The sequence below is a fragment of the Vanessa atalanta genome, chromosome 8, assembly GCF_905147765.1.
Source record: "Vanessa atalanta chromosome 8, ilVanAtal1.2, whole genome shotgun sequence".
Taxonomy (NCBI): Eukaryota; Metazoa; Arthropoda; class Insecta; order Lepidoptera; family Nymphalidae; genus Vanessa; species Vanessa atalanta.
The window spans coordinates 10,325,348-10,339,986 of NC_061878.1; the positions used below are offsets into that span (position 1 = coordinate 10,325,348).

The 14,639-nt window shown below is 31.4% G+C and overlaps 1 protein-coding gene across 1 annotated transcript; it reads left to right on the forward strand.

Annotated features, from left to right (window-relative positions):
* The first annotated feature begins 607 nt into the window (after positions 1-607).
* Positions 608-14,488, forward strand: LOC125065799 (TBC1 domain family member 16). Its single transcript, XM_047673630.1, has 7 exons — positions 608-1,647; positions 6,627-6,823; positions 7,560-8,061; positions 8,161-8,305; positions 10,151-10,257; positions 11,396-11,577; positions 11,902-14,488. Exons 1-7 carry the CDS (start codon positions 773-775, stop codon positions 12,093-12,095), a joined length of 2,202 nt encoding a protein of 733 aa, XP_047529586.1. The 5' UTR covers positions 608-772; the 3' UTR covers positions 12,096-14,488.
* Positions 14,489-14,639: the final 151 nt, after the last annotated feature.

Sequence of the window (14,639 nt, forward strand, 5' to 3'; positions counted from 1 at the left end):
TATTACCCAGTGCCCACTGTCGTATAAGTACTCCCGCTACGTAATTGCTAACAATATACAGGGCAAAATTATAGTAGTTTTAAAAATTAGACTTGTTACAAAACCGTACGTATTCCTCTTGAATAAATTTCAATCATTTTAAAACCTTCTAATTATAATATAGATGTTACCTATATATAAATAGCATTATATCTAATTTATGTTGATAGGAATGTTATTAATTTTCACAGAATATTGATTGGTTTCCAAAGGATAACCAAAATTTCAATACACAGCGCACGCGAAAGTTGCCGGCGTAACTAGGATCTACTTCATAAAATTTTGAATTAATTTTGATATTACTTAAAACATATTAAAACAATTTTGATAACCTTATTAAAGTTAAATTGAACATATCTTGATTCATTTTGTATCTAGGGCAAATGTTTTTAGATGGTATGTACGTAATGTTACGTAATGTATACCTATGACAAAATATATTATTTAAATCGGTTTTAATACTATAATTTAAATAATATTTGACACGTAAACGTTAACAGGTCAACAATATTCGTTTCGTGTATTATGAGCAAGAGGCTAGGATATTGTGTCACAGTCACAGCTGACGTTAAAGCGAACGCCGGCTTCGAACGATCAATACCGCGTTATCAACATATTTAACCCAGTGTGGGTGTTTACATGCGCGTAGTACTCGTGCCGCGCTTAACTAAGTTTGACGCAGGTGATAACGCTAAGTCGCAATACGGTTTTAATAAAAGAAATGTAAGCCAGCATGCCTCTACCGGATCTTATTAAACGTGCGTCGAGTTATTTCCTAGGGCTCGAGTTCGATGACAACGAAGAACCTCCCGATTACGTCGACAATGAAATTTTATTTTGTAAGAATAATGTGTGCGTCCATCCACCGACAATTGCGAGGCATGAATTAGATATTGTACATCATCCAGGATATATGACAGTGACGACGAAAGTGTTTACTGATCAGCACAATAATGCTAAACGACCTACGCTATTTTTGAATTGGATACCCAATTCCACTTTAAAGAAGTGTCCGTCAGCTGTTGAAACTAGCCCTAGCGATGAAATCGGCTGTGGGATTAAACCTACAAACCCTCAAGACATTCCGACCAAGAAGACTGTACAGCAAAAGAACAGAAAATATATCAATAACGAGAACGCCTTCTCTGACTCTTCGGACACGACTAGTCTGAATTCGAATTCGGATAAACAGAGCATCAAATCAAACGATACAAGGTACACCCAGAATGATACCACTCAAGAGGAATTGTCATCTAGTTCTAAGCCTACAATAAAATCTGTAGATTCGAGTAAGGACGATGTGTTTGTTTCTATCGATAAAGATGAGTCGAAAGATCAGATATTTGAATTTGAACGGCACGTACGATCCCAGTCAATGACGTCTGTTAATATAACGATTGCTAACCCGAACGTCGAAAACGTTGATCTGACTCCAGATTCAGTTTCTGGTAGCTTTATGAGGTCTCTGTCTATGAGTTCATGCGACGAAGGCAATCCTAATTGGATGAGCACACCTGAATTCTTAGCTCTGAAACATAATTTAGTTTTTCCGGACAGCGTTCATAGTTCCCCAGTACCGCAAAGACGACAACCTTTGAAATGTCGAAGGTGAGTTTAAACTTCAATCTATTATTCAATTTGATTTTCCAATTATCATATACTAGCTGTTACCCGCGGCTTTGCTCGCGTAGAATGTGAATATATTTACAAATTAACTTAAAATATTACGTTAATGTAATACCTCTTTGTATACCACATCGGTGTGTATTTCAGCCCTTAGGGTAGAATATCCAGAAACGCTTAAATGCGCATCAACTCATTTTTAATCGGTAGCCCAAAAATAAAATTTCATTATTCTAACTTCAAAATGAAGGACTTTCAGACTAATCTGTATACAAAATGTCAACCTCTACTTTTTCCCTTTAGCCGTAAAATATTAAGAAACGTTTAAATACGTATCTACTTATTTTTAATCAGAAGCCCAAAAATAAATTTTCATGCTTCTAACTTCGAAAATGAAAAATTCTATACAAACTTTCAACCCTTATTTCACCCCCCTTGGGGTAGAATATGTAGAAACACTTAAATAAGTATCTACTCCTTTTTAATCAGTATACCAAAAATAAGTTTCATGTTTCTAATTAAAAAAATTACGGACTTCCATACGAACGTTCAACCCCTATTTCACTCCTTTAGGGGTAGAATATCCAAAATTCCCTCCTCAGTGGGTGTCATGATATGTTAGTTTGTAAGTGTAAAGCCTAAAATATAAGTTTTATGCTTCTAGTCCTAATAATTGTAAACATGACAATACTTTCAAAAACTTACAACCTTTTCAACCCTTTACAGCACTTTTTCCCAAATAAAAAGTAGCCTATGTCCTTTTTCAGGCTTTAGACTATTTGTGTACCAAATTTCATTTAAATCGGTCCAGTAGTTTTGGCGTGAAAGCGAGATAGACAGACAGACAGAGTTACTTTCGCATTTATAATATTAGTATGGAAGTATGGATTTATATATGATAAGCTCTGGAAGAAATTTACCAAGTATTGTTTTTTTTTTTAAATTTAAATATATCATTTAAGTATTTTAAAGCAATTTCGTACCCGTTTATAATATAGACTCATAAACTACGAAAGTATGTATGTACCAGGCATTTAACGATGAATGATGTATGCCGAATGCCGAGTGACTAATTTATTTTCGTACCAGCGACCGACCGAGTTATAATTCGCAAAGACTATAAAGTGAGTTTATAAAAGATCGGTTATAACAATATATTAAAAACTTAAAAATAGAAATGGTAAACAAAATGACAAATGTTCTATTCTACATCTGGATTATCTTTACCTTTGGGAAATTCTATATTTATATTTCAGATTTGTTTAATAGTATGTCAATGTAATTCATTATTAACAATTGAATAGTTTAGTCTATGTGGGTCATGTTCAAAGGTTCCGGCAATTAGTTATCGGTCGTATAACACATTACTGTTTTTGATAAGAAATAAGGTTTTAAACAAAAATTGTCTCTGGTTCTTTATGTTTTTACCTAAACAAATATATAATAATTCGGTCTTAAATTTTTAATATGAGAATATAGCATATGGCAAGACACGTGGGTTTAGTTTTTATAAAGGCGGGAATCACACTAGTGCATGGGAATACCCATACTAGTCCTACTGTGAGTCTGTAATACCCTACTAGGCATAATTATGGTAAGATGATTCATTGTTCTATATTTGATTTAGGACAATATTGTCTTATAGACATTAATTGCTTTTAATTTTCAAATGTTTTTATTTTGATACTTGTAATTTTATTCTAAAAGAGTGTATATTCAGGCTGGGAGATAGAGGTCTGGAAGCCCGAAGCTCACAATATTATTGTCTGAATAAATTGAACAGTTATTTTAAGTTAGGCAATGCAATAATAATTTGACGTGGAAATAAAATAATTTTAACAAAAATACTTTTGTCGCTATAGTATATTAAACAGACAGAGATAAAAATACGACATCAATGTTTACACGTCAGCATTCGTTTTTTTTAAATCTCTATGGTTAATCGCCTTTTGGGTGGAGGCCTCGGGGATTTTCACCTAGGTTTATCCCCTAAATCCGGTCCTGTGTTTATTATTACTAGAATGATTTTAAAATAAGAAGGTTAAAGAAACCTTGTTGCGGTTTTCTATGTAGCCTGTGATGAGAAAATTATATTTGAAAATGGATTGTTTGCCGCGACCACGTAATTGTTGCATTTTATGTGATACTAATAAACAATTACATAGGTTTCTTATTCCTTATTTGATTATATTTATAATGTATTGGTTACTAAGTTATAATATAGGTGGTAATATCAGTCAGCCTATCGGAGAAACATTTGTATTTCCACCTGTGATGAAGCTTCAATAATCAACCTACAAGATAACATATGAAAACAGGCATTGATAATGATGACTTAGTAGATATTTGACGTTGTTTTTCTTCTTTAAATAATTTCCCGTCATTTGTCGTAGAGTACTTATTACTTTAACCTAGATCTGACTGGTTCTATTATTAGAAAAGAGCATTTATCTTACCTTCGAGTAATTAGTTGGGTCTTAATCAGGGATCGCGGTATTAAATCCAGCAAAGCAGCTTTAAATTTTCTTGCCCTTAATTTGTGTTTTTAATTTATCTCGTATTCGCTTGTAAAGGAAGAGATTTTACATAAAATGGAACGAAAAAATCAGGCACATATATATGAATGAATTGTACTGGAGCAGCTTTTGAACCTGAAGCCTTATTTATATGAGAAGAGTAGACCGTTATCAAGTAGTGGGAAATTAACTTAATATTATTTGTACTAGAACTTTCAAAGTCCATGTCGGAAGCTACACCTTCTGACATTACTAAGATCAATGTTATAGGGCATTCAATTGCATTTGATTAATTATTTAAAAGAAAAAAACGAGAATTATTTCATATTGAGAGTTGATTTTTCTAATAGTTCTTAATTGTCTATGATGTAATTACGGTTCATATTATTGTTAAATTTATTATATATTCATTATATAATAATATAATATTTTATATACCTACTATTAGTATTTATGATATCAATTTATTTCAAATTAAATTAATTATATTTAAACTATGGTAATTTTTATGCCAAATTTAATGGAGAACTCTTGCGTCAATCTCAATGTAAAATGAATTATCAGACTTATACTATAAATGCAAAAGTAATTCTGTCTCGTTTTACATTACACATAAACCTTTGAACCAATCTTAATTAAATTTCTATTAGGACGTGTGCATTAAGAGCCCTTAAGTGGACTGCCAACTTTTGACTCAAGTCTCACTACTCGCCATTCCACAAATTGTCGAGGTCAATAGGGCCAACACCAATTAAATTCCGAAAAAAAAACTAAACTTTTACTTAGAGGTAGCCTAGTGTCTTATAATACCAATAAAGACATTGTCCTTTACCAATTACTAATGTGAGAATAAAATATATTAAGTAATTAAGGATCTGTAAAAAAAGGTGATTTAAATTTAGGCGAACTTGTTACAAGATATTTGAAAATAAGAAAGAATTAAAGTGGAAATACCTAAGTAGTTCAGCAGTATTGTATTATATATAAAAATTATATTAATGAAGAGCTGTATGTTATATAGCAGAAATATAAGGAAACCGCACGGAATATGCAATTCTAATGTTTCTGCCGTAGGAATATGTTATAGACATAAAAATTACAAGTTTATTTTAAAAATAAATTTCATCAAACCTTCTTCTTTGTCATAGATGTGAGCGTTAGATGGTTAAATGGAATTTCAATGCCTTTTCTTACGTTCCTTCAGGTCTCGCTCTCTCCGGTATGTCATTATGGCATTTATTGCGGATAATGAACGTCTTCAGTCCCTTTATGAGATAATTTTAGAGCCTATGCTGTATTTATTATAAATATATATATATATATATATATAAAAGCATTATTTAATGTTTTTATAAAATGAAAACAGTTTAATGTTAGCTTAAAGTAGATATAAACAAGTAACGTGTTATATTTTAAGTGCCTAAAACGTTAAATGCAAACACAATATATTCTAATTCTTGTATAATAAAATTAATAGAATTTCATGATCTATACTATAATAAATGCGAAAGTACAAAAAGTGCCAATCTGTCTGTTACGCTTTCACGGCTAAACCTCAACTGATAATTATATATTATGAATTAAACCCCAAGTAAGGTTGCCATATCGCCAAACCTAGCCGGACAGACCGGTTAAGTAAGTTTGGCCGGAAATTTAGATAAAAACGCCGGACACCCTGCATTATTGAAGATTTTGTGTTTCAGTATTAAAAAAGCGGTAAAAAAGTTGTATGTAAAATTAAGATTGTTAATATCTAATGACATATAAATAAAATCGAATGTATCTCATTTGCGAAATAAAATAATAAAACGTAAATAGCCTAACAAAAGCCGGACAAGCCGGTCACCGTTTATTTCGACCGAACACGCAATCTAAAAGCCATTCATGTCCGGCTTTATCCGGACGCCTGACAACCCTAACCTCAAGGAAAGGTGTTATTCATTTATTACGTAAGACTATTTTCGCTTGTTTTTGAAGGCCTCCCCCCCATTATAAGAAAAAATAAGAATAGGCCGACCACCTCCCCCTGTTTAATATTTATTACATAAGACTCTAAAGGAAAAAATGAATACACGTTTGGCTTATTTTAATGTTTATGTTTCAAAGAATCAATATTTTGAAATATTAATTCGTATAACCAACGACCAACCCAAAGACATAGGTTACTTTCTTATATATAAAACCTACAAACAACACGAAATCTAGTAATATTTAAAATTCAAATAAATAACTTTTATTTTACATAGTTATATTTATATGTATGTATATAATACTTATATAACCTAATTGCTTAATTGATTGCTTTTTTTATAAAACCTTATGGAATATATTTTTTTAATAATTAAAATGAAACGCGAAAACTGAATACAGATTCAGTTCACATATTTAAAAAACAATATATTGTCACATTTAATAACTACTACTATTAAAATATTTTTTTTCGTCTAGGTTCTCCGTGGATCTAAGTCAAATGCGATCCTTGCGATTATTCTTCAACGACGACAATTGCACTTGTGGTCAACTGGTTGTGGCTTCCAGGGAGTCTCAATACAAAATATTACATTTTCACCATGGAGGTCTGGATCATCTTGCACAAGTTTTGCACAGATGGCACGCACTATTGCACAACATAAAACTAACACCAGGTACAATCCAGTTATATAATATATTTAACAATATTAACATTTTCCCTGCGATATTTCTATTTAAAATCGTGTCTGCTGTTTGGACCGGGGTTTCCCCGCTAACATTATCTCTTATTGTTATTATTTTACGATAAACAATAATTTGACATACCTATTAATTGATTTGGTGGGATAGGCTTTACTTAGGCCGGATTTATTGCAGGGCATTTTTTTTAATAATTAAGATTTATGCCAAGCAAGCCTTTATTAGGTACATCTAATAAAGCACCTTTACGCGCTTATATTAAAAGTAGCCAGTTATTATAATTAAGCTTGTTTATCATGAACTGGTTCGTATAATTAGTTGAGAGTTTTAATTAAGAAGTAAATATGAAATAATTTATGAAATAAAAACGACGCAAGGTCATTTAAGAATGCATTGTCTGTTTTCATACATTTGCGGGTACCGCTATTTATAAGTTTTTCTAAATGTAAAGCTTGTTTTGTTAAAATCTGACCAAACAGAATGAACGTAGTATTAAAATTTAAATAATACTATAAAAACTCTATTCATTTTAGCTTTTACGAGTAAGTGCCTACTTTTGAATAGTGATTTTAACAAAATAAATTAATCTACGACTGCCGGTATTAAGTAGAAAATAGTACGTAATAAAGCCGACAAAAACTCGGTAATTACTCCTTTTTTATTAATTATTTAGGTAGATAGATTTTTATTATATTGGATTATTAATTTCAGGTTCCGAAGAGCCAAATTTACCATATCGTCATTTCATGGTTTGTCGTCCGGAGGTTCAAAAATCTGAGCAACACCCCGAAGAAGGAAAAGTACCCAAGATTACACCAGAACTATTTTATGGTAAAGTCATGAATGGGAAAGGCACGATCGAAGATGACTTGTTTTTAAGAAAGTGCGTTTTCTTTGGAGGTCTCGATAAAGAGTTGAGACGAGAAGTTTGGCCGTTCCTACTACACTGTTACCCGTATAACTCGACATACGATGAAAGAGAAATTATTTTACAAATTAGAACGAGAGAATATGATGAAATTGCTAAGAGACGATTGGAAAAAATGACACCCGAACAACACGCCATCTTCTGGAAGAATGTACAAAGCGTAATAGAGAAAGATGTTGTCAGAACAGATAGAGGGAATCCTTTCTTTGCGGGCGATAATAATTATAATGTCGAAATAATGAAGAATATTTTACTGAATTACGCCATTTATAATCCCGCGTTAGGGTAGGTGCTAGACAGCCTAATATAACAAAAAAAAAATATATATATAATTGCTTTGAATAATATTTTGATGATTTTAGCATTTTTTTAATCTAAATGTAGGTACACCCAAGGAATGAGCGATCTACTGGCACCGGTCCTGTGTGAAATTAAGTGTGAAGCGGAGGCATTCTGGTGCTTTGTCGGCCTCATGCAGCGAGCGATATTCGTGTGCACGCCCACCGATAACGACATGGATAATAATTTGGTAAGTTTCACTTGAGATACGACGTAGTGAGTTGTAGCGGATTGACCACCCGGTTCGAATAGTTCAAATTTTCAATGTGCTATTTTTTCATATTTGTAAAAAAAAATAGTATAACGAGTTCGGCGTTGGAGGAGAACATCTTGGGAATGCTGAATGTTTGATATGAAAATCTACCACATGTGTATTCATCAACTCCTCCCATAAGAGCTCCTCATAAAGATACATTAATTTAGAAATCATTTATATAATAAGAAGATCTAAGAAAGTGTATCTGAAACGATGAAGATATTATGACTTTTTTGCTCAACTCAACATGGAACAGCCTTAACATCTTTAATCACTATATAGATTTACTGATTATTTAATAACGAGTAGTTAAATTACCAGTTCTTTGTTCCAAATTTAGTAGTAAAATTAATTTTCTATGACAATTGCGTTATAATTTAGTAGAGGCATTCAGTGCGAAGACTCGTCTGAATGCTTCAATTAATTAAGAAATTCCTTTGTTTCGCCCCATATTGAAGAGACAACTTATGAATATTAAAATCTATATTACGTGTTTTCTAAAAGTTGTATTGCCTATATTTTCATGTATCTTACAATTTTGAATTATATTGTATGATAATCTTTAGCCAGAACCTTCTTTGAAACATGCTGAATAATAGTACAAAGTTCATCGTTTTCATTGATTCGAAATATTCAGAGGTTTTTGCGTAATGCGTGTTCAAAAAAAATAGTGATCGTTTTATAGATGTAGATGGATACATATCTAAGCCGAGTGTGTTAGTAAATAGTTATAAATTTTGCTATCGGGTTTATCCGAGATATAATTTTAACATTTTTTAAATATTAAACTTTCGAGATTTATTGTTACACATATAATAAATTACATGTACTTAATAGAAAATAAAACTAAAAACTGGTACCTATTATAAATATTAGTTTCATGTAAAATATTAAGTAATTGTATTTTAAAGATAAATTCAAATAGATAAAGTAATGGTTTACATAACTGTTATTTAACTATTATAGCCTTTGCTGCCAAAGAACTAAAATTATTAACTCGTTAAAATTATTAAGGTAATAATTTTAGTATAAGGTGAAATTTATTGTGATATTGAACCATAAAAAGTTTAGTTGAAAATTTTATGCTTCAGTTAGCTTTTGTAACCAAGACAGAACAGACTTGTTTGTTTGTTTGCTTGTTTGTTGTCCTGCTTTACAAAGCTTTAATACCGTATTAGTAGGAGACTTAAAAAAAGACCAATGAAATCGGTAAAGTCGTTTTCACTATATTTTTTAGTAGAGGCTGCATAATTTTCAAAAAGGAACATTCATAACATTAAGGAGGCAGGTCATTCAAAATGAAATTCGTGATAAGGCTAGAAAAATTGAATTTTTAACGTGATTTTTTTTTTTGGCAACAATCAATGATGCGTATTGAAGTACATATGCTTGGAAGCGGTTTTAAAAAAAGAACTTCGTAAATGAGAACTTTTTCTCGTTGACACACCAGACGTTATTCATTTATTACTACATTCTCATATCAAATATTTGCAAAGATGTCTTTCTTATAAAGTCCGTGGATGCTAATGTCCTTGCTGTCCCGTTAATTATATTGAATATTCATCAATAGTTTTAAATGTATTTACATCAGCGTGTGTTGCGTTTATAAATCAGGACTTATGTTCTAAATGCAGCATGATAAGATAACGCAATATGTACACACTGCTATACTGACCGGTCGATATTATTATGTTTTACAGGAATACGAATTAAAACAATAGTAAATAACTGATATTTTTTTATTAATAAAATAATTACTAAATGTTATGTAATTTTCAGAGTTATCTCCGTGAACTAATAAGGATTATGTTGCCGCACTTTTACAAACACCTTGAAAAACACGTGGACGCCATGGAATTGCTATTTTGTCACAGATGGATATTATTGTAAGTGTCTTTATATATTTTTTTTTAATTTCTAATGAATTGGTGGACTGGCGGTCTGGCAAATGGGTAACCTGATGGTATGTGGTCACCACGGACTATAATCATTAGCACCGTATGTTGGATGCTAAGATTACAAATATACATTTATGTACTATATATTCACTTGTTAATACGCTTCTTTTAATAATATGATAAGTTACTATGCGTCTATATTTTTGACAGCCAGGGGCTTATTATAGATGTTCTTATAATCTGTACTAATTTGTAATCTGTAAAGTAACTCTGACTGTTCACCAAGTTTCAAACCACTGAATCGATTGTGATAAAACTTTGTACGTAGTTCTTGAAGCTTTTGCGTGATAAACTGAATTCCATATCGCCGAAACAAAAATTTCAGCTAGTATTTATTATATATATTTATTATATATATTAATTATATGTAGACTCCTAATAAATAAGCAAATAGAAATGCTTGGTGTGATAGTTTAAATATAAAAAAAAATATTCATCCCTAACGCTGATGATGGAGTTGAGATGAAACCTTATCGGTGATCATGAGTTCGATTCTGGCCACAAGCACTACTGAGTTTTCATGTTCTCAATTTATAATAATTGATCCCATTAAAGAAAACGTCGTCAGGAAACCTGCATGTGTCGGATAAAATCTTCTTCCACAACGTATCTACTCTTTAACTAACTCATCTTAAGTACCGATATAAAACTTTCTTAAAAAGGTTGGAGTCTTTGTTCAATAATGGGACATTTACATGTTTTATAAATAAAAACATTACGATTTTTTAGGCTGTTTGTCCTTTGTTCCTAGACCATACATCCGATTGTGATGAGATTTCGATGGGTTGTTCTCCATAAACTCGTGAAAGTCACTGACCCAAAAAATATAAGAAGTTTTCTTCGTATGTTTCTTCAGTATAAACGGTTGTGTATACCGTAAGGGACAAATATTTTAAGGATGTATAAAATTTAAGAATTCAATTAAGTAACTTAATATGAGTACCTACAGGACGCGACTATTAATTTTGCCGCCCTAGGCACCAACATATTTATAACCGCTCGAAGCCCTCACGGTAGCTAGGGAGTGATAAAGTTAATATTGAATTCGCCAACTTTATTTGTTCAGATGTTTTAAACGCGAATTTACGGAAGCGGTTGCTCTTCGCATGTGGGAAGCGTGTTGGGCGAATTACCAGACGGACTACTTCCACCTGTTCCTCTGTCTCGCTATCATCGCAGTGTACGCTGACGATGTTATCGCTCAAGATCTCAACACTGATGAGATGTTGTTGCATTTCAGCTCATTGGGTGAGTTTTATTAAATTAGTATTTTTTTTATTATCGAGTATTAAATGGATAGTCGGATTGGCAAATTGATTATCTGATGGTAAGTGGTCACCACTGCCCATAGACATGGGAACTTTAAGATATATTAACTATTTTTTTCATCACCAATGCGTACTGATAAACCTTGGGAACTAAGTAATTATCGTTTGGCAGGAGATATTTATGAAAAGTGAGTTCTACCTCTATTCATATGATTTACTTACTTAATGGTAGAGCCATTAAGTAAGTAAATTATATGAAATATTAAACCTCAAACATATAAAGATATCTTTACCTTCATTTCAGCCATGTACATGGACGGTCGCCTGATCCTTCGAAAGGCACGTGGACTTCTCCACCAGTTCAGGCAGCTCGTTCGAATCCCTTGCACCCTTGTCGGCATGTGTCAGAGATGTGGCCCAGGTATTTGGGACTCGACTCATAGACCCAGTGTGGAATGTACTGGAGCCCATGATTTCTGTGAATACGCTGTACAGTGACTGGGGAAATAAGTCGTCGATTTATACTACACGCAAAAAATATTTGATGATATTATGAGGTATACAAAGAAGCGACCGAAATTCAATTACAGGTCCTTCGCCTTTCGGACATTTACACACAACAATATAGACACATTTGTGTTTATATTTTAAATCATGGGGTATTTTTTAGGTGATTGTTAAGTGTAGTATTTGCTTATCAAAGATGTTAAATGGATTTTATCTTACAAATAGAAGATGCTTACAAATGACGTTATATATGTAATCTCGGCTTGATTTAATTTGCTTGATAATAAAAGTCATTCAATATTGGAAATTTTCGATTGTGATGTTCAGGGATAATTCTACTAACTATTGTCACTTTTCGCAATCGAATAGTAACCTAATCGTAACTGTTTAACGTTCCTATTGTACTATCCAGTTGCGGTTCAGTCGAAGTCGTCAATCGTAATAGATTCGGGAATGTATCGTAACAATTATAAATTAGTAGAATTATTCCAAGAACTAATTCTGTCTGACTTTTTCATTGGATATCTAATTGACTTTTGTTTAGCTTAAATTAGTGAAAGAGAATTTGAGTTTTCAAACACAAATAAAACCTAGTCATTCATAGTCAGTAAATTAAAAATTAAGTGTATTTGATGCAAGTTTTTATAGAATATATTAATAATATGTCAATTTGGTAAAATATGGAGTATCAACATTTACTACGTTTAAAATTACATAAGTTAAATGAGATGTTGTTGATCAATACGAAGTAATTCTATAAAGGGACATAATTATATACAAATGTTCTATGTATGTGTATAATCGAAGCGACTAGTACTAAAAAGGTATAGTGACGAAAAGATCGATTTGGAGTTCAGAGAAAAATACTAAATGAATTCATTGTCACGTATGCCTTCAAATTTTTAATTATCTTTAAATAAAGTTTTATCGTAAAGAATCTCGAACCCAGTTTGGGGTTGCTAGTCACGAAAATTATCATTAAACGGAACTTGCCTGCGCACATTTGTGCAAACAATGATCGCGTATAGAGTTTGTTATGTAAAAATGTATGTACCTATGTATGTAGACGTACCTGAAAATCGTTATAATATAAACAATCAAATGTTATCCCTATAGTTGTTATAATTAACAAACTAAACTATCAATGAATGTGCAAAGTAGTAGTTGTATTTTTTAATTGTAGAATAAAAGCAAAAAGTATTAACTAAATAGGCAGACGTTTCTTGTTACATAATATTAATGCTATATTTTGAAAACATTGCAATTAGATTATCTATATATTTAGATAGAGTGTCGCACTTCAAAATGACTAAAACGAGTCATCTTTATTTACTTTGTGTGCGTGACATCTACGCATGTCACTAGCCAAAGCCTTGCCAAGTGTACGTGTAATTAATAGCCAACTGTTGGCCAATACTATTTCTTATCGACACGTTCTCATCTTTGACAGTCTATCCAGACATATAAATAATCAAAGCCATAAAATAAACCCTACATAATTTTGATTTACAAGGCATGTATTAAAAACTAATGTAACTATAAAAATGTAAAACTGTTTGATTTTTAATTTGTTTAATTTGTGTTTAAAACAGGACATATCATTGAGGTGAACGATGTGTTCCTTACATAATCAAAATATAAAAAGATTATGAGAAATATAACGCATTTATGGTGAAAAAATTGTACCTGCTTAAATAATGAAAATATATATTATTGGAGTAACGTGGGTTCGGACAGATAAAAAATATATAAGAACCTTAAAAAATATTATCATTAAAGCCTAAGAAATTATAAATAAAACATATATTTATATTTAGTTTTTTGGTGAAAGAATAAAATATTTTTGTTATGGTCGAAGGTGGTCATGCGCCATTTCGTAATTTTTAAAAATGGATAGGTTTTCTTCACCTATTTAAATCCTAATGCACTGCAAAAATGGCTTCATATTGAGCACGACTAAAGAATTTATGTTTGGAACCCTATTGGATGTTTGTATATCACACGATAACGACCTAGGACACGTTTTGTTTTTACAAGTTTTTAACGTAAAAGCTACATGAGTGAGCCGCCTGGGTAATTTGTTTTTAATGTTTTGTACATTCATATATTATTAAATTGTAATCAAATGTACAAAATAACACTGTAATTAATTACTAAGATATTGTGGAAATGAAATATCAATATACGGCTGTAGTATGCAATGCCTGCATTTTCCAAAAAAACAAAAAAAAAAAATTTGAATGTCATTCGAATCGAAGTTCGAATGAGAAATAAGTACCGATTTAATTAAAATTGTTAGTATTTAAAATCGCTTTGTGTGTCAAAAATAATAAAAATTATTATTATTGTCATTATTTGATAGTAACTGTCTTAAAGTTGCTCGATTTACGTATATTGTTGTACTATTTCATCATATTAACTAAGTTGTTCATAATATTTTTGTTTAAAATAAAATATAATTTTTAAAAATATATTTATTAATAAATTTATATTCTTTCCTAATAAAGAAAATGTTATCAACATTTTTCTTAACTT

What these genes read in the sequence shown, in the direction of transcription:
- LOC125065799 (XM_047673630.1), top strand. Translation starts at nt 773, where the DNA reads ATGCCTCTACCGGATCTTATTAAACGTGCGTCGAGTTATTTCCTAGGG. An exon ending in CAACATAAAACTAACACCAG is followed by an intron (nt 6,824 to 7,559) that starts GTACAATCCAGT and finishes TATTAATTTCAG; the next exon opens with GTTCCGAAGAGCCAAATTTA. An exon ending in TGTCACAGATGGATATTATT is followed by an intron (nt 10,258 to 11,395) that starts GTAAGTGTCTTT and finishes TTATTTGTTCAG; the next exon opens with ATGTTTTAAACGCGAATTTA.